This window comes from Ischnura elegans, chromosome 4 (assembly GCF_921293095.1).
Source record: "Ischnura elegans chromosome 4, ioIscEleg1.1, whole genome shotgun sequence".
NCBI classification, from domain to species: Eukaryota; Metazoa; Arthropoda; class Insecta; order Odonata; family Coenagrionidae; genus Ischnura; species Ischnura elegans.
The window spans coordinates 52,872,230-52,899,837 of NC_060249.1; the positions used below are offsets into that span (position 1 = coordinate 52,872,230).

Here is a 27,608-nt window from a genome sequence, read left to right on the forward strand (position 1 = left end):
GCTAAAAAATAAGCCGGGAAACAGAGAATAATTGAGGAAAAGATTGGATATTCTAAAGGCGGAAATAGCAGGAAGGGGTAGTGGGTTACTTTTTAAATACGATGATTAATTGACGGAGTCCATTCTATTCACGAAAACAGCTTCCGTACCCGCAGCCATGGCTGCGATAAATCGAATGGATTACTTACGTAAACTAATGCTTTTAAGTATTAATGTCGACAACGTACTACGGTAACATATACTCTCAAATTTCCAACGTTTTGATTCATAAAATATAAAACTTAAAATACAAAGAATACGTATTTAAAAAAGACTAAAACCACGGTCGGTATTTCGTAAAACATCGAGAAAAATTGTGCGGAAATTCACAATTCCACCACCATTTGGCCTTAATTTGTTAAAGAGTGGGTTCCAATGATACATTAACCGAAATCCTTAGCGTTTTTCATCCTGCCAACAAAAATCTAACCTCCTGGAGCGGAACCGTTCTGTTTTTTTTAAACTCCAGTCCCCATCCACAACCTTGTAATGAAACGAAACAAAAACAATCGGCGAGAAAGGGAAAATTATAATCTCCCACCGAAAACCCAAACCTGAAAGTTTCCTACCCCACCGCCACGCCGGCACCGCAGAATTATATACAGTATCCCTGCACCCTTCACCACGATCACGTCCCACACGCAAGCCACGAACCGTTCCCCACTCCCGTCCTCCCGACCATCTTCCCCGCGTACACGTATCCCGCAGCCGCCAAAGAGCTTTCACTCTCCGCGCGTAGCCGGCCGCCTCCTCCGGATGACCTCGCAGTCCACGACCAGAGCTCGCGGGAGAAAGTCATCGCGCGTTCATATCTCTCGCCCCACCCACGGACCGATATCCCCCGCGCATCGGATGCCGCCGACGAAAGAGGTGGGCGCGGCCGCCCGGGCGCCGACCGGCGTAGTGCCCGGGAAGCCGGCGGAAGTCTACGGGACCCCCCGGAGAGGAAGGAGGAGAGTCCCGGCACCTTTATTTCTGATCACCATCCTCCTGCCTCTATTGCTGCTATCGGGTGAGTAAGGACGAGGAGTCCAACCATGTGCCACAGGAGCAAATGACAAAAGGATATGTGCAATAATTTTCTTTCCGCTGAAGGGATGAGTAGCCGCGGATGAATAGATCGGCTATGCCAAAATGATTGAACCAGAGATATAATTTATCCAAATCTAATCTAAAGAGATCGCAGTGGCCCAGTGGTTATAGTGTTGACCTACTGCTCGAAGAATACCGGGTAAAATTCCTCGGTGTATGAAACCCACAAACAAAAATAATTGAAGTGCGACCTGGTCCAGAGAAAGGAACTAGCCCACCTACCCTGAAAGTGAGTTTCACATGCTGTGGCTTAGAGCTAGGTGATATCTAACCTCCCAGATCCTAACCAACCTTAGGTTGCATCACTGATTGTGAGTAACGGTGAGTGAATGGAATTTTATCTTAAAATAGAATCTAATTTCATCGGAAAATTACGATATTTTAGTTTAAAAAATATCTTTCATCGCGTTAAGAGGTCACTTATAAAAGCCGGCAGCGGCATGGCACCCAAAAATCCGGCCGAGGATTAAGATACTATCCAGAAAGGATTAAGCCGGAAGGAAGTCGTAACATCCTTAATCCTGATCTCTAGCTCCCACCGCCATCGCTGCCATCGTGTGAGTGACTTGGTTAAGAAGAAAGAACGACGAGTACAAACGTGTGCCACAAGAATGCAGACGAATACCTAGAGGAAAAGTGCAATATCTGTCTCCTGTCGATGTGGCGAATAGCTATGGACCCCTGAGATGTAACCATATTAAATTGTTCTAGAAAGAAAATTGAAGTATGAACCGTTCCAATCACATCTGGAAAAAATTTGGAGACCAAGTATCCCACACCTGAATAAATTTACGGTCTGCTTTTTCCCTAGTGATGAAAAGTATTACGCAACAGTTTAGTTAGAAACAATAACGGAAGGTATTATATCAAGAGAGAGAGCACTCTTGGACATTTCACACGCCATACTTAATTCTGGGAACCCTTTTATAGGAAAAATCCAACGAATAAAAGAAATTCAAGAAGATTTGTAGAAAGAACATTTTGACTTACAAAATATATAATGTATGAATACTAGAACGATTCCTGAAAAAAATTGACGTAACATAGGATTTGCTCTAATTTGATCACAAAATGTTGATAAATTACATTAAAAATATCAAGCACCGAGTAAGGATACTATAACGAAAGGGAATGGGGCAGTAACAGTGGACTAAGCAGTGATGATTCCTAATCGAAATTAGGCAGTTGTAGAGTGTGATAAACATCACCCATTTCATAGTAGACCTAAGTATTTACACTAAAATTCAAAGCTTTAAAACTCATTTTATTCCACTACACAACTTACGTGACAAAGACATTTTTTCTACGTTTAAAGAGAGAAAAGAATGCTACGCAACGCAAAATTATTTTTTGACAAACTTTACGATACGTAAAATTGATATTGGAAAATATTCCAAACTCAAATCGATACCTCCACTGCAAAAACTCTACTACTAGGGGTACTAGATGAGTGGATTTGATTCGGTGGGCGATTGTTGAGCGTTTTTGCAGTGGAAGTATCGAAATATACACCCATGTTAATACCACATCAACCAAATTATTACGATACAAGGATAGTCAAATCGAACCAAATTAAAAGACAACCTTAGCACCTCGCCACCGCAACAGGGCACGACAACACTTTGAAGGGCAGGGTCGCATACTTTTAAGGTCACACGCGGGGGGCCAAGGGCATATAGGTATGATAGACAACGATCCACCAAGTCATCTTCAACGACCCAAGTCTGACTGGTGCATCCCGAGAGTAAAATCACAAGGATTTCCATGAAAAAGGACGCCAAAGAAAGCCTCAGAGTTAATTTTGAATGCAAACCAGGATTAGCAATGAATTTTTCTCATATACGCCAGGAGGTTTTGTCTCTTCACATATCAAACCAGGGTTACATCGCGATGAGTTATCAGATTAGGGGTCTAAAGTAAAGGTCACATTTTTAAATCAAGATTTATGGACAGAGAACGCATTAATTACTGAAATTTAAGCTGAAATAGAGGAACAAGAACTGATGCCCTCGAGTGCTCATGTTGAGGCCAAGATTTCGCAAACTAGCCTGCAGGATCGATGTCCGCCTTGAAAACGGTTCTGCTATTTTTCGATGACATAATCAAACTCTTCACAAAAAAATCGAAGCCACAAAATTATTTCAAACGATATCAACTACACACATTGAGCAACAGTGTCTTTGGCATTTCCAAGGATGAAATCATAGCTATGAATAAATGCCAGACTAGCGACGCAAAGTCGTTGATATTTATATTTTTTTAAATCTCGTTTCGGAATTATGAATCAACATTTATTCTCGATGAATTCCATGCGATTTTTAGTCAATTGATATGTTTTCACTGTAAAATATCATTAATAGTAATTTAAATATCCTCTAATTAGAATGGTCCATCAGAGGACGAGACATATCGCCAAATGGAATCGTATCTCAGCAATTATTTTCCGCATAAATTAATTCCATTATGGATTAAAGAGTTTCCAAAATAAAATTTCCCAAAGCACTATTTGAAAAAAATTGTAGTAATTATTTGAAACGTTGTTTCTTCCTCTGATTCAACAGAGAACATGAGTGTGAAAAAATGCAATGCTTCTTTCAATCGGATGCTACTGCAAACGAGACAGCGATCAACTCAACCCTCGATGAATATCTGATCGCGTTCCACGCCAATGTCTTAACTGCACTCATGCTGAAATAACTCGCAATTGAGTTCAAAGCGTATGGTACTAGAGCGTCGTCTCTAATATTTGATGACTTGAAAGACTGACGATTCGAACCAAGGACAGTCGACCTCATTATGTCCGTAGGCCATAAGATCAACATGCATAACCGCGTGGAAGTCAAAGACCTTGATTTAAACGAGATTTTGATATCTAGCAATTATCCAATGTAATGAATTTAAGCGACACATCGTCCTCCATAATCTCAATTTTTGCGTAGAGAATTAATTCATAGCACATAATAATGCTGGCATTTGACATTATTAAGTGGTACGGGGGATGTCGACCTCTGAATTTAACCAATATGAGAGCGTCTAGAATAATAATAATCTGATGTGGAGGAAACAATTATTACCGGTTGAACGGAAAGAGGACACCTCACTCTCAATCGTCGGGTCGTGTGTTGACTTGTTTTCGTGGCGCCTTACTCGTTCTTAAATTGCCTTATCTAGATTTCAGAGTATATCCACTTTTTTCAACGGACCTTTATCAACATTTGTATAAAGTAAATAAAGTTTTATACCTCAGAATATATTGAATTTTAAATTTTGAGATGCTATAAAATACTAATACGGGTATAACTGACACAACCTGAAAATTCCAAGATGATGGCGTAATTTTAAGAGGAATAATAAGTCGCGAAAAAGTATCGGTCGAGCCTCCGTCAGGCATGTAGCCAAAACTTTGCTTCGGAAGCGCTTTGGAGGTATGCGGGTTGCTTACACTGATGTTTTTTCGTCAATCCACATGCATCGGAAAACTATACATTTAATCAAGTTGGCTAAATATTTCGTTTCCAAAATGCTGAAACTCAAATTCATAGAGCAGACATTGTGACATGTAACTATATCTAAAAATGGAGTGTTAGAGGACAGGTGTCCGGACTACAGGTCTCAGGAGATGTGTCACGCGCAGTCACGAAATGGGAAAAAATTCTGAGGGAGCTGAAGCCCCCAATGAAGCCCCCCTGAAGACCCCGCGTCTACGCGCCTGGCGGAGGTGATGGGTCTCAGTGGCGAATTCGGGATAGGGACAAAGAGGAGGAGAGATAGGTAACCAACCAGCAGTAGTGGTGGTCCGTGGGGATCACCATTTAATCTAGTGTAAATTGGATACGCCCCTCTCTGGATCCTCCTCCGATTATTGGGTCTCTTAGAAAGCTCAACTTCGAAAATGCTTTGGCCACAGGGAGTAAATCCAAAGAGGCAACAATATCGCCCGAGCGTTCGTTTTCACCACTCCACGCATGATGCATTCGTTCTTCCATTTGTTGCCCACCGTAACGAACGCTGCACCTGAGTTCGCTTTCGCTCGGCGAAACGAAATTCCTCCCATAAAGGTACGCTCTTGGCCATCGGAGCGCTGCCATGAATGCTACACCTCACATCACCGATGCTGTTCACCGTGTCATATGGCTCGTGTTTACTCCAACTATCGTCCTCGACTAAAGAAGTCAATTTTTCCGAAGCACTCCGTGCGTGGCTTTGATACTTAGTGCGAATCAACGTGCTTTGAATGTTCCAGGAAAAGTAAATTCCTCGCTTTCACCGGATCACACGTGAAGAAATGTCCATTGATCTCCTTGCTCATGCGTGAGTGTACTGACAAAAACAATATTGAGAAGGCACGATCTACACGAAAGATATGTCCGCGGTGGTAAAAAAATAATGCGGAAAATAAAACTTATTTTGTTATTACTGGGAATCGAATATCAAAAGGTGGCGGTGAAAAAAGAACTTTAAACAATAGAAACGATATGAGGAAGCTAAAGATTTCGCTCAAAACCGTAGTGATACCTCAGAAAACTGATGTCTTTACACTAGTGAGATGAAAGCGGAAATTCACCATTAACCACAGGAATGTACCATAACTTCAGATCAAAACGAGTCGAGCTTAGAACTAGAGTAAAAATTTGATCATACAATACATATACCTGAGACGCCTTGAATTGACTAAAATTCAACCAATAATTTCATTAAATCATAATTAAAACACAGGTCTAAATCCTCCTTAATGGAGACAATTTGAATAATATCGCAACTAATGAAAATGATTGCCATAATTTAGTAACAATATATAAATAATTATCAGAAATGGCTTCACAATGAAGGGTGGTGAATAAATCATCATTTAGAAACAATAACGCTGTACGACTTTTCAGCAGAGAGAAATATTAGTAAATAATTTTGCCTCATATCCTAATGACGAATTGTAAACCGACGAAACCGGGTAAAAAAGGAAGAGTCATGTGGAACTACGATTACAAAAGCTTCCGAGGATACAAAGTATAAAAATAAAGGAGAACAATAAAGTGTCTAAAAATAAAGCCCACATGATATTTATACCCTATTATTTCCAAAGGGTGTGCTTGAAACTAATCGTAATCATTCCAATCGGTTTTATTATGACCGGTTGATTAAGCGTGGTTGGCATCGCGATCGTAATTGGCGTGTTAGAAATTTTTCATTCCGATAACTCAATACATGAGCTTGTGTCGTCCTGGGAGCGAAGATAATCGAACACAGTGATTTATAATCTAATTGAGAACCACTTGGAACTAACCACTCTTAATGACAACCGATAGGAATAACTCCGATTAGTATAAAGCACATCCCCCTTTCAGTATTCCCTAAACTGTTTTCGAAAAGTCATATGGATTCAGAAGTAAAGAATAGCCCATGGGTCCGCATTACAAAACACGCCCCCTCAAAGATGCAGATGGAAATTAATTTCGCACTAAATTTGTAATCCATGAAAATGGCAACGGAAGAGAAAATACATCAATTGATTACTGGACATATGGCGTAATGGTCTGACGTCATTTGTTCCATTTCTAGTTGGACTAATGAATTCAGTTCGAAATCTTCAGACTTCATCGCTCACAATATGAACAACTGGCGCATGATTCAGCATATTTAATTAAAGGAAGAAGCTGACCGACTAAAAACAGATTAAAAATGTGAATATATATATATATCAAACACAGAAACAATGTTTTTGCATATTGTATTAAAGTATGAACTAAAGTTTTACACAGGAGACCGAGTCATTCGTACATCTTTAAGAACAAAAAAGCTGAGCGAAATTTAGAAAAACCATCTTTAAATATTCCCGCTCGTCCATCAAGGAATATAATAAAATTAAGCTTAAAATAACATGAAGACATTCACAAGTAAACAGAACTAGGACTCTATGGGTGACCGAGAGTATCAAGGTTGAAATGGCCAGTCGACACCTTCGCAGAGGTAATTAGTGAATAGTCGAACAATAAATAAAACACCGAAGTTTTACCTTCCTCCTACATTTCTTACATTAAACAGTTCCACTGAGTTGTTCGTTCAATCTATCACGAATGCACTCATCAGCAGTAGATGAATGTACCTACTTACCACATTATGCACCAAAGCACCAAAATCATGAAAAGAGAGATTCTCATAGCAAAATCTAAATGCCATCGGCATAAAATATATTAACATAATAAATTCTCTTCATAGTTAGCATTAATTATTAGCAGTGCTGACACTATTCACGCTCGCACCATTCAAACTTATTCAGAGCGTTAAGTTACTTGCATATAGGAAGACAAGCGTTAAGTAAGTTCCTTTAGGACGACTTAAACTTCCCTGAGCGTTCTTCTTTTACGTACACAGGTTATGGTGCTGGAAAGTACCCCAAATGTTGCATGACTTGATAACATAATATACAACAATTTTCTTCCAACATTTTACCAATCAACACACAATCCCTGTAAACTAACTTTCACGACCACTTTCCTCGACATTATGACAACTTCCTCCTCGCATGTACCACGAAATGATTCAATTAACGCTTTCGTAATCTTCTGGGAATTTGGAACATTTCTACTCTCTCTCTCCTAGGCTTCTTACTCACGTTTCCGCTACACACACAAACGGTTTCACCCGCGAACTCGCAATCAGCAACGGCTGGTGCGCGGTGAAATTCGAAAAAAATCGACGCCCGGAATGAATGCGTGTCCCTACGCCGAATTCGAGTCAACGAAGTGAATACAGAAGGCAACTGAAACCCATTACAACGAGTCAACGTACTTTCCACGAGCCAACAAGCATAGCATTCGATGATTCGGGATTGGGCTGGTGGCTAAACTAACCGTTATGGGGGTTAAGTACTGCAGGGGCTTGAGTACAAAGAGATTCATACCGCGGGGAGGAAAGAGAGGTGCGCCTTGAGCAGTATTGAAAACTCAAGATTGAAATAAGATATTTTTACTATCCATAATTAATAAGCGATCGTGATAAATAATATCGGGACGATAACCGCCGTTAGTTCAATCATTCCCTAAAATAGTATCACGATAAACTATCGGCAAAAAATCGCCTAATATTTTAAGATATCAAGAAAACCCCATCTTTCATATTATTTAGGCATCCATTCATAATTTTTCTCTTCTGTTCTATGTCACGTCACTTTGGTCACGCTCTGTTCGCCGGTTGCTTGCGGAATGATATCCCAGGCAACGCATTTGGTCAGCAGCAACCCCAGAGGCAGGACAAGCAGCCGACAACAGTGAAGAAGCAAGCGAGGCCGAGGGCCAAAACTGTCGCCGATCTGTTCAACACGTCTTCCTGTGCACTACCACCATACAGATGCCCGTACCCCAGGATAGAGTTCTACCTCTACACAAGGTGAGATAAAGGGATGAGCATTACCCAAGATTTAAGCGCGATGCATTGGTATTGAATGATAAAAGCTGAGTCTAGAACCTGAATCTAACGATCATTTATTTCCGTCCCTAAGAGCGATAGCTCCAGTGATACTTTTTATGAGCCAAATAAATGATCGCTCGACCTATCATTGTTTTAATCACACGGTCATTTCAACCGTCCCTTTTCCATTGCTTATTCCGTCACTTTCTGTATATACAACTGTCATTCAATTTAAATAGCCAACCGTGGCGTTAAAATCGCTGTTACCGGACGTGCGTTCCGATTGGTTGAAGGACGGTGACAGGGATGGTTTCAGCTGCGGAAAAGGGATGTGTTGAATGATGGAAAAATGGATGGGAGTTCCATCCCTCGAGCCATCCCGGAGAAAGGTCGAGAGAAACGGTCATTTTTTTCCGTCATCCTTGGAGCGATCGCTGGAACTGTCCCTCGAAAGGGATGGAAAAAGTTCGTGTGATTCAAGCTTAAGTCACGCCATAACTTTACGCGCTTAAGTCCGCGGATCATTAGCGTCCGTCTTAATTAATTGTGATGGAAATTACAGCTAAATCAAATATTTACTATATCATACGATAATTTTCATCGTGATAGGGTTTGTCATTCCGAATTTCTGCCATTGAATGTTGTCTATTTCTATTAAAGTCAACTAGCCAATAAATATTTTCAGCCGTGCCCTTATTTCAAGCAATAATTTCACGGGCATGTTTAGAAAATGAAAACGCTATGGTCGATGATGAAGGTAAAATGTATAGGAAAAAAAATGTGAGGCCTATAATTATCCCTATCCTTGACTATAAAGTGGCCCGAGAGCATTCATCTAAGCTGTCATTTCCACTATCCCGGGTTTTTTGTCGAATTACAAAGCAATCCATGGAGATTCTGAGAAAAATGAGTAATACGCTAGTTACGCGTATTACTTATTTTTCATACATGCTTAGGATTACGTCAAAGCGAAGTACTTGGAATAAGAATGAAAATTCTTTAACCGTAACTACACGAGATTATTAACGTTGTAAAGTAACGCTGAGACCTAATTCCTTTGGCCAAGACAATACACGTATATTTTCCAAAGACACTTCAATACCACGCATTTTTCAATATACGTCTCTTCTCTTCAACTCACCAGATTGTCGGGATTTTACGGCTGTCCAGTTGGCACTTACTTACACTTACTTACTTACTTGTTAGTCAAACATTGAATTCAAAAAGACTAATTAACATTAAGGAAATAGCAGGTTCTAAAAAAATTAATTCATGAAGAACACAAAAACAATATAAGCAAACTGAGGCGCGATGTTAATACATTTCTTTCTTTTTAAATAGCTTTCTTTGCTCAATTAGTGTGGATATCTATTTTAATAGATTCATGCCATTTTTAGCTACCACCAAGGCACATCCCGCCCCACGATATTGGTTGCAGGGGATCGGGTTGGTGTAGTGGCTATTGTTTGGCTTCCCACCCGACGGGCCCGAGTACAAATCCCGGCAATGGCAGAGAATTATCAGAGACTGCCCGATCCCTGCTTGAATGTTGTGTGGAGGGCATTTCAAGCGCAACACTCCGTCCGTCGGATGGGACGTTAAGCCGTGGTCCCCTTGGCGCCTTTCGATAAGAGCAGGCTAATGGCGACGCCGGGTTTCTCTCCACCCTTCCTTCCATACCCTTCCCTCATGGCGCAAATGACCTCAGCTGTCGGTCGCCTACTCCAAATACCTACCTATCTACCAAAATTGGCTGTAAATGCAGTTTCAACATCTGAGCAATCAGTTATATTTATCCTCTAAAGATCAATGCAATCCTCACAAGTAATCAAACGAGCTTAATGCACCAATATTGATGAGACATTTGAAGAACCAGCTGAAGTCGCAAATTTATGAAATTATATAGAAACCTGACTCTTAACTGAATTTCCAAATAGCTGAATTAATCAAAATACTTGAAGGAACTTTTTCATACTAACTTAAATAGTTAAGCTTTCCATTAACAGGAGTAAACTGAAATAAGGTCACTTCGCTACATTATTCAATCAATTTCAACAAAAAATATGTTCACAACGAATTACGCGACTGATAAAAAATAAAAATAACACGTTCTAATTTTGGTAATTTTCCTCATTTGTCTTCTTATTTCGAAGTTAGTGTAATTATTCCTAGGGGAAATTAACATTCTCGAGAGCGAACAAAAATAATAAATTACTACATTTTAATAAACAAAACACATTCTTGGAAGGTGTACACTTTAAGGTATATCTTCCAAAGTGAATGCGTAAGAGGCTAGGATTCACCTGAAAAGAATTATTATGAGCGTACGTGAAAGGGAATATCTGGCAACTTCGGCGCCTGGCATTCTCAACAAGCGAATCTGCTAGCAGACAACGAAAGCGAACGAACGGCCTTTCACAATGCATAATTAGGCATCGACATCCTTGCAAAAAAAAGCTTTCTCTGTCGTGGACCTTGGAGTTTATTTTTTCCCTCAAATCAATCGGAATGTGAAAACGACTGACCACACGATTCTTCGCAGCAAAAGCCTCGGAAAGCTAATAGAAGAAAAATACTGAAATACCTCCGGATCCGATCATAATTTCATTAAGTATGACCAAGTCAACTCTTCCTCGAGTCACCGATTTGTACCAAACAACAGTGGCGCAGCGAGGGGGGGTTTTCGGGGTTAAACCCCCCCCCCCCCCAAGAGCTCAGAGAAATTTTTAAATTTAATCCATTTTACTTAATGGATTAGTATTCCTTACATAGAAGTCTTAGGATTAATCAAATATCCCTCAGAAAGCCGTAAAACTCGCCATTTGGAACCATTAATCTTAAAAAATTTTTTGGAGGAGGGCCCCCGCAACTCCCACTTACCCTGGCGGGTATGCAATACCCCAACACCCCAAAGTATTAGTTGCGCCTAAAACCCCCCCTAGCCTTGATTTTTGACTGCGCCCATGCCAAACAGCATAGTTTATCTAGGTGAAGCCAGTGATGTAGCCAGGAATTTCGTCCGGGGGGGTAGGGGGTCCAAAACTGGGGGAAAATTTTTGAGACTCAGGGTACTGAGTATAGGGTTTAAAACTAATTTTAACACTTTTCATAATAAAAAAAACATCTTTTTCGACTAAATTTTTTGGAAATTCAAGATTTTTCATTTTTTGCTTTTATGATAAAAAGTAATTGTTTTTATATTTTGGGAGAGATCCGGACCCACCAGATCTCCCCCTCGCTACGCCACTGGCTGAAGCTAGTCGATTTGAAGCTAGTCTAGATGTCAATCGAGGCGGAATAAATAAATTCCTAATTTTCCACAGGAAAGTCACAGGAGCTCAAAAAAAGTTAGTAACTCAGTTATTGTTAACTCATTAGACTAATTCTAAGACACAACAGCTCTCAATAAACATTATGAGGTAAATCAGGTGAATATAATCGAAGTAAAACTGAGTTTGTCACAACTGTAAGAGTAATAAAAATCACCAGAAATAAATAACAATAGAAATTTTTGAATAATTGCAGAAAATGTAAAGGCGTAAAAATATCAACGTAATTATTTCAAGATACTGGAATTATTCACCATTTAGTGAAAACTGTGACAGTTGAACCCGATGGAAAAAAGCTCGGTGCATGAACTAGTAAGCTATTAATTTTGACCCCAGAGTGGCCTAATAAAATGTTTACTTTCAAAATGTGTCTTGTTACTGTCTTATGAAATGTCACAGAGAAATCGTAAGTGATAGATCGATAAAATAACTGTGGAACTTCATCAGTTATACGTCGTTCACCTTTGCCTCGAGTCAAGTGAGCTTTGCTGGAGAAATCTCTTCATTAGTTGTGAGAGATTAGATGTGAGACTATTGCGAGGCACGGGTACTAGAAAACATCTGCCTCGAGCGAGGGGAAATGAAAATCCCCCATGATTACTTAATTAAAAAATAAAGGAATATTATCGACTGAATTTAAGACGTTAACTTCATGCGTCATGGACGAACCGCAGAATCGCGAAAAAGCGTGAATTTAAACAGCGGGGCCAGGTCTCGGGTTTGTTGAAGGGGAAACTAATAAAGTTGGAATGGAGTTCTATAAAACAAGAAATATCAATTTCTAAATACGAGGAATTTATAAATACACGACGAAAGGGCTTATACTGATCAATATCCCATAAGAGAAAGAGGCATTTACACATTATCGCTTCTGATAGAATTCCCGTGACAAGAGGCAATGTCGCACTTAGACCAAGAAAAAGAAAGCACCTAATTAGAACACCTGACATGTAGGCTTTCTCCTTGGAAGGAATGACCGGCGCCCGACCTCTCGGCACTCCTGCTCGGCCTTTTTTTTCGGGACGCATTGCCGCTGCGCTTAAGCAATGATCTTGACTTTTTTCAGAGAATAAAGATTAGACCCTCGTACGATTATATACCTTTGTCACCCGTATCTCAAGCACGTAATTTCCATCTCATTTTCTCCGAGTTAAAACGTATTTTATCTGACACATAGGTCATTTTAGACAGTAGATATCTCTGTATTGATTTCACACCTAGGAAACTTAAGCCTCGTATACCTCCATACCCCACTGAATATGAAAATGTATTTCCTACTTTCAAGAAAAAAAATATTGCATTACTCTTCCATCCACTCCCCGTATAATTTAGCCAACGTGATGAGTTTAGCGAAACACCCGAGGGGGTACCATGGTTATCCTTTCAGTATTCTGTACAGTAAGAAAACTTACTTCTGTGTCTCCTTTCCCAGCTGACCGGGTCTCCTAGGGCCCTGATTTGGACGGCTTGAGAACCATCTTTATACTTTTTGGAATTTTTTCAGTCATTTCACGTATTTAAATTCAAATTTTTATGCCGATTCGCATTTTTTTCAAGATAGCGAACTAAACCTACATTTCAAAATAAACGATTCACCAGGCGGATCCGGATGCACGAACGAATCATACACAGTCCTCGCCATTCATTCCAATTTCAACTCATAGTTTCCGGCGTACCAACTTTTCCCTTACTCTTGACATTATTGGACCTTAATTCGTTCATTCAATGCCCATTAGGAACTCGACAGAATACATGAGTCACATGAAACATTCTTTATATACGAAATACACTTTGGATGGTAAAAATGAGTCGGTTATTTTCACTATGGTAAAGACAACAATAGTGCAGTTTAAAACCAAATATTTTTTCCTCATCACATTAATTTGAATCAAATCCAACATCTCGCCAGACCTTGTGGCTCATGATGAACTAAAATAACAAAGCTAATAGTGTAAAAAGAGAAGAATATGAGGCAAATAACCAATTATCACTAAAAATGTGTAATTCTTATTGACTTCCTCTACGCATAAGATGGAGGAGTTACGGAGATTGAAAAATCTTCCGAACATTGATTTCCTAGTTATTCCTTCACGACCGCGGCAAGAGCCCGGATTCTAAGGGTGATATTAGTATCTACCTAATACGCCTTATATCCTCAAATCCGCCGAAAAGCACTTCTGGATATCTGCGATGATAACTGAACACGCTTACTCACAGAGAGTTGGATAACAGTAGGTAAAGTAGGCCAGAGAGAACAACATTTCACGCGAAAGCTTTTCGGCATGTGAAAATTTTCTCTCCAGAGAGATCAATCAATTACCACGCAACAGAAACCTGACCTACCTTAGCGTGGAGACAGCTGAGAATTTGCATGCGCTAGGAAACCGACCTTATAAATAGCATACGCCATAGGAATTTATCATCGAAGGTGATTTCACGTTTCTAGAGTACTTCACTGAAGCTAATTTCACGTTTTTCGAGTTCTTGGTACTCGATAACTCATGATAAAAGCAGTTCTAAGCTGCAACCCTTTCGAAGCCGAAATATTCTAAATCTCAGCCAAAAAATGCCAATTATTTTAACCATCTGCACTTAAATCCCAGTGAGGGTAATTGCTGTGTTTAAAAAACGAACAAAAACCAAGATTTAGAAGCTGTCCATGCCTACAAAAATTGATAATGATATAGACTTGAGGACCTCAAGGGAAATGTGTAGAAGTACATCAACAGGTGTCAAAATTCTTGTTTACTCTGATAGACAAGATATGCATTTTATTAATTCAGCATTTTTGAATAATAGTTAAAACTTCGTTTTTTTTTTAAAATTTTTTTATTAAGGCAAAACCATGGTTTCGACGGTTAACGTCATATTCCGATCAAGATGACGTAAACCGTCAAAACCATGGTCGTGTTTTAATAATAAAAATTCTGAGAAAAAACAAAGTTTTAGTTTTCCATTCTAAATTTTCATCAAACTCTACAAAGTATCACCGGATAACAACACCGTTAATTCAGCATGTGTTTCCCTTCAGGTTGCCTCTACCGAGGAGTGAATTCGGAACGCCATCCACTATTATTAGCCCATAAATCCTCCTCGCTTGGATGGAGAGGGAATATAGACAGCGAGGTCTAGCTTGATTACTACATTCAGTGGTCTTCTGCGATATTGCGAAGCATTCGAACATCATCACCAAAATAAGTCAACAAACCGAAGTAGTTAGACAGAACCCGCTCTCCGATTACCAAACCTTTTCATGTTCAGTATTTCCTCTCTTTAACATACTTAAGATTGCTATATTACTTATGCTTACTATTGCTCTATGAATACAATACATACTTACTATTTCTCTATGAAACTCATTCGTGGCCTTCCTATACCTTTCTTCCCGCCCACTTTCTTTTCCACGGTAACGATTCGAGCATATTGGAATGAAAAGAAATAAAATGCAATTCACTATTGTTAAAAAAACAACAATTTTAATTTAGACCTGGGTTTAGTCGCCACTGTAATGTCACCAAGTGGTATATGATATTAAGTGCATTATATACTGTATTGAATAGGGAAGATCTGAATCAATAATTAGGAATACCTTAACTATCTCGAGAAAATTTATTGGCGCAAGCCACCAATATATCCAAGTTTTAAGTCCTGATAGTGGATTCACACGTATTTAAAATTCTCTTAATATTTTTGGAAATTCGGTTGTAGGTACCGTAAACTGAAAATATTTACCTAAGCTATTACGCTATCTTCGAATTGAAAACTTGGAACTTGCACTAATTTCAATCACAATATGAAATGGAGTGTAGAAAATTACAGGGGAAAATCACGATAGGTCACAAACCCTAAACTCGTCCGTCACATTCCAGAAGTAAACTCATATGACAAACATATTCCAGAAATACGCTTTCTATAAGTCAAATCTAATATCTTCGCAAGTCTATATAGTGATAAAAATGCACATTTATTTGATGATTAACTCAGTTAATTAATGAAAAGTGACAAATCATAATCGACAATTTGCCATTCCTCACAGGGCAATGATGCAGCCATACTCATCACAGCGACACGTAGCCGGAGCCAAAGGAACTTGACGCAAATAATAATTCAACTTAAATTAGAAACACTTCCCGATGTAACCGAGGTTATTGCCTAACAACACCACGACCTCAAAAAGATGTGCGCAGAAAAAAATAGACGGAGCGAAGGACATCACATGAATACGACATTGCGTAAACAATGGATGGCTCCTCACACGAGGCTCGGAATAAACGACTTGATGGCAGAGCCATGTCTCGTAATAAGGATTTTGTTGCGTAATGTCGCGAGGTACGAAAAAGCCTCTGTTCGCATAAGAAGCCAACCTCCTCACGTGACTTCGTCATTCTATAACGACCTCGTGAACGATCATAATGATTTTAAATGAGATAATGTGGTATTTCTGTACCCTAATGTACCAGAATGTACCAGAGGAGGTTTGGTTTTAGAGGAGATCGCTTCCCAGTAGGTCATTTCCCAGTCCGCATAGACGCAACGCAGGCGTGAATGATTGTAAAGGGAGTCAAATCCCCACCCTTCTAATTGCGATACAAATCAAATCTAAAGACACAATTTCCGAGCATCTTCTGGTTACATTAATTAAGATGTAGTAGTAAATATGAATACTAAATATACTACGATAAATTGTGCGGGTGACTCCGTAAAAAGTTATCACCGTGGCTAGTCCCGCTATACTTAAATACAGTATATTCCGGTTAATTGGGACATATCGGGACTTGTGCACTTTGCCCCAATAAAGCGGCTGCCCCAATTAGGCGAACTGTACTGTATATGGGCATAAACAAACGTTGAAATGACAGAAAGAAGACTAAAGAATGTTTTATAATGCAACAAAAGTTTATAAAACTTTTAATTTGAATATTAAATCAGCGAGTTTAATTAATTTATTATCATTTTTGACGTTGAATTAATATCTTTTGCTAAGTCCTATCCTCTTGCGGATAGTATAACAACAAGAGCTTTCAAAATAGGGCAAGAATAGGAATATTTGTGAAAAATAAGAGTAAATCAAAGGAGGAAAAAATAGTTTTCTGAAAACAAAAAAATTTAATTTCGTCGCGAGTATAGAGTCTATGTCGCCGACTCATGGCCCAATAAAGCGGCATGCTGTCCCAATTAAGCGGAGAATACTCTGGGCTATTCCTCTATTGAGTTCTGTTCTTCAAGATCTGCCCCAATTAAGCGGCTGCCCCAAGTAACCGGTGGACCCATTAAACGGAATCTACTGTACTATGATAAAGTTTACTGACAGTAAATTTTACTGCGTTACGAGATGATAGCGAAATGCTATTAATTTGACTGAGGGTGATTCATAAACGCAGCCAAAACATTAAGAGAAGGGCACTTCAGGGCACATTATCAATACACGAAGGTCTGTACAAGGTCGAGGGAGAGGAGTAACTGGAAAGACTCGAGAGAAATACCTCGGGCGAAGCATAGCGGATACAAAAAAAAATAAGTAAACCGATCAAAAATGGAAAAGAAAGCCATAATTTTATAGATTTCCTCCACCGGGACCCAAAGATACTGCGTCGGTCGGACTCATTCAAATTTTCAAAAATCCCAAACCAAGGAATAGAAAAGGCAGCTTCACTAGAGTTGTCATCGAGACTTACGACACAACGCAAAGGAAACTTTAGAACACCTACTTCGCGGAATCAAGTTCGATTTCCAGATCAAATATTTCATGTTCATGATTATTTCATAACTGGAGTGCTTATTTTCTTGATCCAAAATCTAATCCTTACTCGAAGTCCAATTCAACTTAAGCACCCGCCAATCTTGACTTGACTTCACTTTCCCTTTGCCTAGGTCCACGCAAGAGGAGGGAGAAAAATTGGACCTCCTGAAGGACGCAGGGCCGGCCCTCATGGAGACGCACTTCGACGCAGCTCATCCCACTAAGGTGGTCATCCACGGATTCGGCGGAGGACGAAAATATTCGCCCAGCCCAGATATGCGCAAAGGTAAGTGAGAATAAAGGCGATGGAGGGACTACGGCTGAGGCATCACAGGTCAGAAACGTCATTTTAATCAGCGTCTTAAATTTTACTGCACTCACTAATATGATTCCGTCAAGTAATGACGCTTCCGGTACTTCTACGCAGCAAAAAAAAAACAGACTAATTTTGTCTGGTAAGCACTGTAATGGTAAAAAAGCAATAAAACGACATAAGAGGTCGATTTTTTCACGGAGAGATTGTCAAGCACATAATTTGAAATAAGTCAGCCTTCATCGTTTGCTTTTAAGAGGGCGAATTCCATCAGCAGATAGCTCAATATATAGATAGCGTGGTCTAAATTTTTAAAAATATTGGAACTCATCAATTAAGCATGCTTTAATATAAATTAAGATTCATGGATAAAAATTTTGTTTGCTAATTTAGCGTGCCTCTATAGCTGGCTACATGACTGAACGATGCGATTTTAAAATTGAAGGAATCATGAGCTTTAAAAAAGGAGGCTAAGCTTACGGATATATCACATATTGAGAGTCCAAAATTAAATTTCAACAAATCCATGAGCTAGAGGTAGGTCCAATAAGTCATTTTTTAAACTGGTACGAAAACCGTGCGTATTGAAATTCCACTGATGTGTGCACTTCGTGGGAAGCATAATTAAACGTTAGTATTACTCACTAGTTTCACCCAGGAAAACATTTTTTTCCTCTCAAGCTCCACCGCTCATTACCAAATCGCCTTCATGGATGAATAATTCTAATGTGTTTGTCAGAGTAATAATTACATGCAATACATATCTCTATCTTTCCTTGAAATTTTAAGCAGAGTCGAATAAAACATTGAATTTATCAACTTTTCCGCACAAATACATTTTATCGTATATTATAGTAATGCATATGTAAAACTCCATTTCAATGGAATTCATAAAATGGGTACCTTTAAGACCACTTCGAACTGTATATTTAAACGTGTCCTACTGTTTTCCAGCCTACTTCACCCGCGGCGAGTACAACGTCATCATAGTGGATTACTCCTCGCTCGTGGTGGAACCTTGCCTCAGCCAGATAGAGTGGGCTCCGCGGTTTTGCGCCCTCTGCATCGCCCAGCTCATCGGATGGCTGGACGACGCGTGGCGTTGGTCCATCCGTGGCCTCCTCTCCGTCAACAGGGTGACGCGCCAAGCAGACACGCGGAGTCGATACAGAGACTTCAACGACTACGACGACGACGACGGTGAAGGCCCGGGCGAAGCGACCGCGGACGGCGACTTCGGTCAGAGGGTTGTCCAATTGCTCGGGAGGACAGCTGGGAGAACGAGAGGACAGGGAGGAGCAGAAGCCGTTGGTGGCGGCCTCAGGGGCGGTGGAGAATCTTGGGTCCCCAACAACGCCGGAGTCGGTGCGGACCTACCCGGCGCCACCAGAGGAAACGAAGTACAAGGCGCGACGAGGGGAAATGGGCCAAGTACCACGAGAGGAAGTAATCAAGGAGTAACGCGAGGGAACTCCGCCAGCGCCGTCAATCAAGCACCGGACGACACCAGAGGAAACGTACTAGGCACCACCAGAGGGGGAGGAGTAACTCGAATAAAATTAATCAGCGTCCCCCGAGGAACAGACGCAGTAGACACCGAAGGTGGAAAATTCATAGGAGTCACCAAGACGGACGCACCGGGTACAGCAAGAGGAAATACCAGAGGCGCGGGCAGGGTAAACGTGCAGGGAGTCTCCAGAGTAAATGTACAGGGGGCTAACAGAGCAAAGTTACAGGGGGTTTCGAGGGAAAACGGGCGAGGAAAGCCGTCAAACGCAGGCAGAGTTTACGTACAGGGTCTCTCGCGGGTGAACGTCCAAGGGGTAGGAAGAGGCGCCGCACAAGGCTTTGCCCGAGGAAATTCCCAAGGTGGAGCTAGGAATGTCCTCAGCGCCACCAGGATAAACGCTTTGATTGGCGGCGGAGGTAGCGTGGGAAACGGAGACAAGATCACCCAGGAGGTCGTCCAGGAGACACCACGACGCCTGCGTTTCGTGGGATCGCCGCCACAGGGAGTGCACGTCATTGGATACAGCGTCGGGGCACATATAGCCGGCCTCATAGCAAATTACGTGGGAGAGAAGAGGATAGGACGGATAACAGGCGAGTAAACTATAATAAATGAAAATATTTAGTCTCTAGTATACAAGAAACAAGGTCAGTTACAACGAAGTAGACTATTCCAATTTTATGTTTTTATAGGGGTACAATTTGATAATATCATCGTCTAACAGTGAACAAAGAAATGTAACAAAACATTTTCACTTTAGGTGTTTCTTTATTCAGTTTCCTCCCGCATTCCCGAATAAATTAAGCATTAAATAAGCTGACACGGTGTTTCATGTGTTCATGGGAAATAGTATTAGTATTATATTATCTACTCGATCATTAGTATAACATTATCTATTCAATCATCTACAAAGTGAATAAAACCTAATCTGGATCAGCTAACCAGGTTTGATTCATAATTACAAAATATGAATGCACAAAGACCATAAGTAGGGCATATCCACTTATAACTTTATCTCAAAATATATATTATTTGAAATTATTGTAAACACACTTATTAAAAATTAATTACTACGCGATCAATAAAAACCTTGAATTAGCTAATACTCAATACAATATCAAACATAAAATACGCTAATTCCTTTGTTAATTGCATGCTTACAACAGGCTTGGATCCCACAATCATCTTCTATATGGGTAGTAATCGCTCTCGGGACCTGGACCCAACAGATGCCCTGTTTGTGGATGTTATTCACACCGGAGCAGGCGTGTTGGGGCAGTGGGGACCTAATGGACACGTTGACTTCTATGTGAACGGGGGGACGAGCCAGCCTGGTTGCACCGGCGGCATTTACGGTAAGTGGATCAATCAACACTACAAAATAAAATTATTACCAAAAGCTATAATCGGCAACTGCGTAGGCGACCAAGATTGGAATGGCATAATCCGAGGTAACGGGAGATTTTCGGATTTTCATATTGGTGATACCCTCAATCACGATTAATCCATTATTTTCTTCATCTTCCTGACGAGAAAGAGTATGTTGTTCATGGAAGCTAAGCGTATTCTTACATTGTATAACACATTGGAATTTCGTTGTTAAAAGTTTATGTTGCGAGTATGTCTCCGAGTATTAAAATACAACAGGGAGAGAGGCAGGGGCAGATTCTACGTAAAACTGTGGGGAATCATTACCTGGGTCCAGGGAGCATGGAATACCCTCGGGAAAGAGGGGTGTTTTTACAGTAGGGAGTGCTACGCCCTACGACAAAAAAAAAACTCAAAGTTCTCTCACGTTAAGGACTTGTAGCCATTAATTCGCGTATACTATCCCTTTACCATGATACAAAAAAAACTATTAAACTTATAAAAAAATTAAATAATAGGATAGTTTCCTTCATCAAAGAAAACGAAATGCATTGATTGCGATTCCTTACCCACCATTAGTGTATTCTTAATATACAAATTATTTGGTTATAGAAATCCCAATTTAGACGAATGGCAACTGTCAATTTTAACCTCATTTGAATAAGGCCAGATTGGCGCCCATGCGATTCCACTCCACGTGTCGTCACAGGGACCTAGTTTCTATACGAGTAGATAGGAGTTTTACATTGTCTGAGATTACTAATGCATGCATGAGGCACAGAACTCAGGGAAACATCTCTTTATAATCACACATTAAAAATACCTAAGTTCGGAAAGTTTCCTTCGTTTGATAGAGGAATAATAATCCTTATTTAAGCCAAGCGCTACCTGCTAGCAGGGTACTCAGCTACCTGCTAGCAGCCTGCGTCGTATCAACGCAGAAGCCTAGCTCCAATGTCACCTCACACGCCGACAGCTGGAACCAGAAACACGTCACACGGACTTTTCCCATCATTCCTACTTAGCCGTCGCGTTTTCGTGCGCTTGAAAATTTTCACGTTTCGTTCAATCGCGAAAAATAGATATCGTCATTCGAAAATCTAAGAGCGTGAAATACGCACTCCAGGAGTAATAATCTTTCGATTTAGGCAATAAAAAAATTATAGGAAACCACGCTATTATAAAATTTGGGGGGTCATGACCCCTGTGATCCCACCCCCCAAAATCCACCCTTGAAGGGAGGACTACTACGCATAGAACCAACATTAAACTGGTATAATCTGTGACCGCGTGACGGGGCTAATGGATCTGATACGCTGACCACAACGGTATCGTTTTTTATATCCAATTTGTTTCGACTGGAAATTCTACATATTTCCATTAAATTCATGCTCACGAAGGACATGATGCATCATGATTTTTATCAAATCTTTTTAAAAATTCAGGGATTATTTTATTTGCTAACTTTTTTCCATTTCCCATTATAACACATTAATGTTGGGGGGTTTCAACGTTGGCTTAAGCGTTTGCTTCCTGAGCGCTCTAGTTAGTATATACTACGATGATCAATATCGAAAACAAAGGATGTGACTCAATATTTTTCTCTTGATTACATTGTACTCGTATTTCATAAAATCTCCTTCGTGAGTTATGTAATAATTTTCCGAAGCTTTAGAGTGAAGTAACGTCAATTTTAGCTTCATCATTTCAAATTTAAATCGAAACTTGAAGCTAGTACAAGGTGGAAGAGCTCGTTACTTTCCAAATTTAGTGGAAGTTTGCCTTTCATTGCTAAAATTGCAAGTTAAAAAACATATACTCAATCAGTCTATTTCATTGCACAAATTTAATTGGAATAAAAAAATACTGTCAAGCGCTAAGCCAAGTTTTCAAAAGTTGATTAAATTCACCAGTCTTACAACACATGTTAAGTATATAAATTTGAAGGCTGACGCAACGAAAGGAAGAAGAATTCTTAAAACGAAAAATCAGTGATGTTGGTGTTGGAGAGAGAAACTCGGCAGCCTACGCAACGAAAAATCTCGTATGGCTCAAGAGATTACGTCGATTGAAATCTAAATTTCTCTTCAACTTTCAATATATTCTTTCAAATTGAAATCTGTTCGTTAGGTGATGCACATTAAGATTCGGAAATACTTAAAAAATCACTTTGATTGTGTTCTTAGGAGTAAGCAAAATTAAAACCTATCAATTCCACTAAAAATGACTAGAAAAACACGGTTTCATTCACGTGGTGTACCACATATTGCATTTTGATATGAGTTTTTCATGAAGTAAGAAAGGAACTAAGTGTATCATTGCTGATTGCATGAATCATTGCCAACTGAATACTGTGACTAATTCCTATAATACTCCTTCATTCCAAATCCACATTTTCTGAACTTCCAGAGACTTTGGCGTGCGATCATCAAAAGGTAACACCGTACTTCATCGAGTCAATTACGAGCGAGAGGGGTTTTTGGGCCACGCCCTGCTCCAACCTGCTCCTATACCTCGTCGGCTGGTGCACCACAACGGATAGATCAAAGCTCATTAAAATGGGCGAGGACGTCCCACCTAGGTAAGTTCTTAACCATATTAACGTCTAAACAGGTAACTTTGACGGTCTCTGGCGTGACTTGGAACCGATTCCATCATGGAAATGACAACACGAAAGTTTATTTCTCGACACCACAAAAATCATTAGAACCACCCGGATTTTGTTTTGACACTTCATTGTCAGGTAATTCCTCAACAATTATAGCATTTCTTATGTACCATTACAAAGCAAACAGATGAACAAATCAGGGCGGGAGTGGATTGGAAAAACCCGCCCCTCCTTCCTGGATTTTTTCACTCCACTCCCGTCCTGATTGGTTCATTTGTTTGTTTTCTGTTGGTTTATAATGAATTCTGTAATTGTAGCGGATTTACCTGACAATGAAGTGGAGACCTAAGACTTTTAAGGAAAGTTATCTTTTACATGAAACAACAGAGAGAGTATTTTGATAACACTAACAGGTGGCCTTAACAGGTTCCATCGAGAATCGAATTCAATTACTTAATTGTGAATATTCCAGGATGCTCTTCAAACTGTCACTTCATCGAACAATCGTGAAAAGACTTGACATTAATATGCCATATTTTCTGAAAATTGAATTTGAAAATTTTCCAGACGGGCACTGCTAAATCACTATCAAGGACAGACCATTAACCCTTTCGTTGGTCGTTTAACGGAAGATGGCTGAGATTTATTGGCGCCATCGAAAAGGGTACGGAAGAAATAAGTAAAATGAAATACCTGGGAATAACGATAAGTTCGAACCTATCGTGGGGAACACATATAAAATATATTTTTGGCTGAACTCTAGAAAAGCTAGGATTATTGAAGCGTGTTGGGCGAAGATTATCGGATGAAAAAATAAAAGAGAAAAGATATTTCGCACTCGTCCATTCACACCTTGAATACGCAGTGAGCATATGGTATATGGTACAAGGGTGCCGACTTACAAAAAATATTGAGGGGGCCCAAACCGGGGACCTTGCCCCGGTAAATTTTATAAGTAGTGTATTTTAAGTTTTTAAGAATTTTAGAAGAGTCATATGATCAACATTAGAACCCTGATCACTCGAATCCCGATATCTGGAAACTCCGGGGAAAATCGACAAGCCTTACACATTTTTTCCTCACATCTGTAACGAATTTTTGGGGGGGCTGGGGCCCCCTCAGGCCCCATGGAGTCGGCGCCACTGATATGGCATGGTATAGCGAGCCGGCGCAGGAAGACTTAATCCCAAACTTAATAAAATACAAAGGGAATGAGCGCGATTCGCCACAAACTGCTGCGGGCGTACGGAAAGCGTTACACAATGTCTAAAGGCCTGTTTACACGGTGCATTAACACGCACGGGTTAATGTATAAATGTATGAACGCGAGAATGAACGCCAAAATGCACCGTGTAACCACCCAACTTGTGCGAATGCATGCACAGAAAATTGAACCTGTTCTAATTTGGTTCATGCATTCGTACATGTTCCGTTCCGGTCCACAAAAATCATTCACGCAAACGCACATTAACTCGTACGTGTCAATGTATCGTGTAAACAGGCCTTAACGAAGATCCCAGCCGCTAGAGATTTGGAGTCTACGCGCAAGACTACTTGAGCAATTAAGAATAGATATAGAGGCGGCCTTTGGGGTGGAATGAAGATGTAGATGAAAAAAAGAAGAGAAACCCGGCGTCCCCATTAGCCAGCTCTCAACGAAAGATGACAAAGAAATTAGGGGCGCAGCCAGGAATTATGGCTGGGGGAGTAGGTGCAACTAATACTGGGGTGTGTGGGGGTATGGTATACCCACCAGGATAAGCGGTAGGTGCGAGATTAATAAATTACGGAATTTTAAGATTAATGGTTTTAAATGGTGAGTTTTACGACTTTCTGGGGGGGTATTTTGTTAATCCCTACGCTATTCTAATTGGTAATATCAATCCAATTAAGTAAAACGGAATAAACGTAAAAATTTCTCTGAGCTCTGGGGGGAGTTTTATCCCCCAAACCCCCTTCCCCCCGCGCTGCGCCACTGAAAGAAATCACGACTTAACATCCCATTCGACGCGACGGACGGAATTCTATGCTTGGAGTGCACTCCACAAAGCACTCAACGCAGGGATCAGGCAGTCTAAAAAATATCTCCCACAACCGTGAGTTGAACCAAGGACCACGGGCGTAATGGATGGAGGCCAACACTTCAGCCACCGCACAAAATTCTCGTCTCAAACCTCACCTCTCGTAAGCAGAAGCTTGGTCCATTGCTAGTGCCCCGCCACCCGCCAATACTTCCCACAGATCCTCATTGTACACTGACACCACTCCGGAGTCTAACGCCCAGCCCTCAGAAAATCCAAGTATAGATCCGCCCATAAAGATGATAGCAGTAATACTTAATATTACTGCAGGAGCCCAAAGAATACAAATAGAAAAAATTTGATTCACTACCAGGGATGCCGACTTACAAAAAATATTGGGGGGGCCCAAACCGGTGATCATGCCCCGGGAAACTTTATAAGTAGCGAGTTTGAAGTTTTTTAAGCATTTTAGAAGAGTCATATGATCAACCCTAGAACCCTGATAACTCGAATCTCGATATCTGGACACTACGGGGAAAATCGAAAAACCTCACACATTTTTTCCTCACACCGATAACGAATTTTTGAGGGAGCTCGGGCCCCCTCAGGCCCCATGGAGTCGGCGCCAATGTTTACTACCTTAATTATTTAAGGGGCATGAACAATATTACAATTAATCATTACGCTCGGCAAGATGACTGAGGGCCTATTTTTCCTTTCCGTTTCCTAAAGTAATGGGTTCTATTTTCTTCCACCCTTCCCGTGATTTTCTTTTTCTATAAACATAGACACGAAAAAAAAGGAGAAAACACTCACACGAAAAATAAAACTGAAACTGAAAGACTTTCGTGGTTGTAGCCGCTTCATCAGTCAAGTAGATATTGAGTGGGGAAGGAGTGTGTTGGAAAAAGGAGTGTGTTGGAAAAAGGGGAAAGGTGGGGGGAAGAGGGGAGGGGTGTATTGGGGCGGGGCTAACTCAACAAGATACATTCAGACCAGGGTGCTTGTTGGCTTGCAAACGCCAGATGCATGCCAATTCGAGGGTGTGGAGATTGAGGGGCGAGTCAGTGGGTGACAGGGAGGCAATGATAGAAACTTTGAAACATAGATTAAAGATGGAATCATGCGAAAATCAATGTGTGGGGACCGGGAGAGATGCGTGTGGAGACGACGGACAACAGGAGGCGCGGTGATTATTTATTCTGAGGTTGAGGGGGGTGGAGCATTGGCCTATATAAAAAGCGGGGCAGAAGTTGCATTGAAGGAGGTATATGATGTTGGTGGAGGTACAGGTGGTGGAAGGAGATATAGGGAGGAATTTAAGTTTGGAGAGGAAAGAGGCTGGGGGTGGAGAGAAAATTTTACACGTTTTACATCTAGGACGGTTGCACGGCGAGGGTGGGATAGTGGGGACTGAATTCAATTTTTGAAGGGGGCGGGTGGCTTTGAAGATGGTGCTGAGGTTAGGTGGTCTCTTATACGTGATCCGTGGAAGAGAGGGGAAAATTTTTGAGGTGGATTTGTGGTTGGAGAGAATGGGGTACAAGTCCTTCAGGATGTCCTGTAAGGCATGAGCACCGGGGAAGTAAGTGGTGAGAAGAGATGGAGAGCAATTCTTTTCGGCACGGGGTTTATTGGACCTGTAGGGTTTTTTTCTAATTTTGTTGATTAACAGTTTATTGGGATACCCGCGGCGTAGAAGAGAAGTGTGTAGATTGGAAAGGAACTTCTCAAGGTCTTCGGGGTTGTTGCAGATTTTGTGACCACGGACGGAGAGAGAAAAAGGGATTGAACGTTTGGTATGTGGTGGGTGGCAACTGTCATAGTGGAGGTATTGCTGTCTGTTGGTGGCTTTGATGTGGACAGATGTCTTGAATTTGTTATTTTCGGAAAGAAGAATGTCCACATCTAGGAAAGTGATGTTGGTATTAGAGATGGAAGAAGTGAAAGAAACTGAGGCGGAAGAGTTAAGTGAAGAGACAAAGGTGTTAAGGGAATTGATGTCATGCGACCAGAGAATAAATATGTCGTCAATGTATCTGAGCCAAAGGAGAGGTTTCAGAGGGTAATTTGATAGGAAATTTTCTTCGAACAGGCCGAGGAAGAGATTTGCACAGGAAGGGCTAAACCTACTTCCCATAGCACAGCCAGAGATTTGCAGATAGTGGTTGTTATTACTACTAT

General features: G+C 40.6%; 1 protein-coding gene across 1 annotated transcript in view; it reads left to right on the forward strand.

Moving 5' to 3' along the window:
* Positions 1-790: 790 nt before the first annotated feature.
* The window catches only part of LOC124157471, a 29,929-nt gene continuing 3,111 nt past the window's right edge, over positions 791-27,608 (forward strand). The window contains exons 1-6 of the mRNA XM_046532207.1: positions 791-1,051; positions 8,343-8,514; positions 17,736-17,890; positions 18,872-20,020; positions 20,594-20,782; positions 23,205-23,376. Coding sequence (XP_046388163.1) covers positions 796-1,051; positions 8,343-8,514; positions 17,736-17,890; positions 18,872-20,020; positions 20,594-20,782; positions 23,205-23,376 — 2,093 coding nt within the window. The 5' untranslated portion in view covers positions 791-795. The remainder of the gene's footprint in view (positions 1,052-8,342; positions 8,515-17,735; positions 17,891-18,871; positions 20,021-20,593; positions 20,783-23,204; positions 23,377-27,608) is intronic.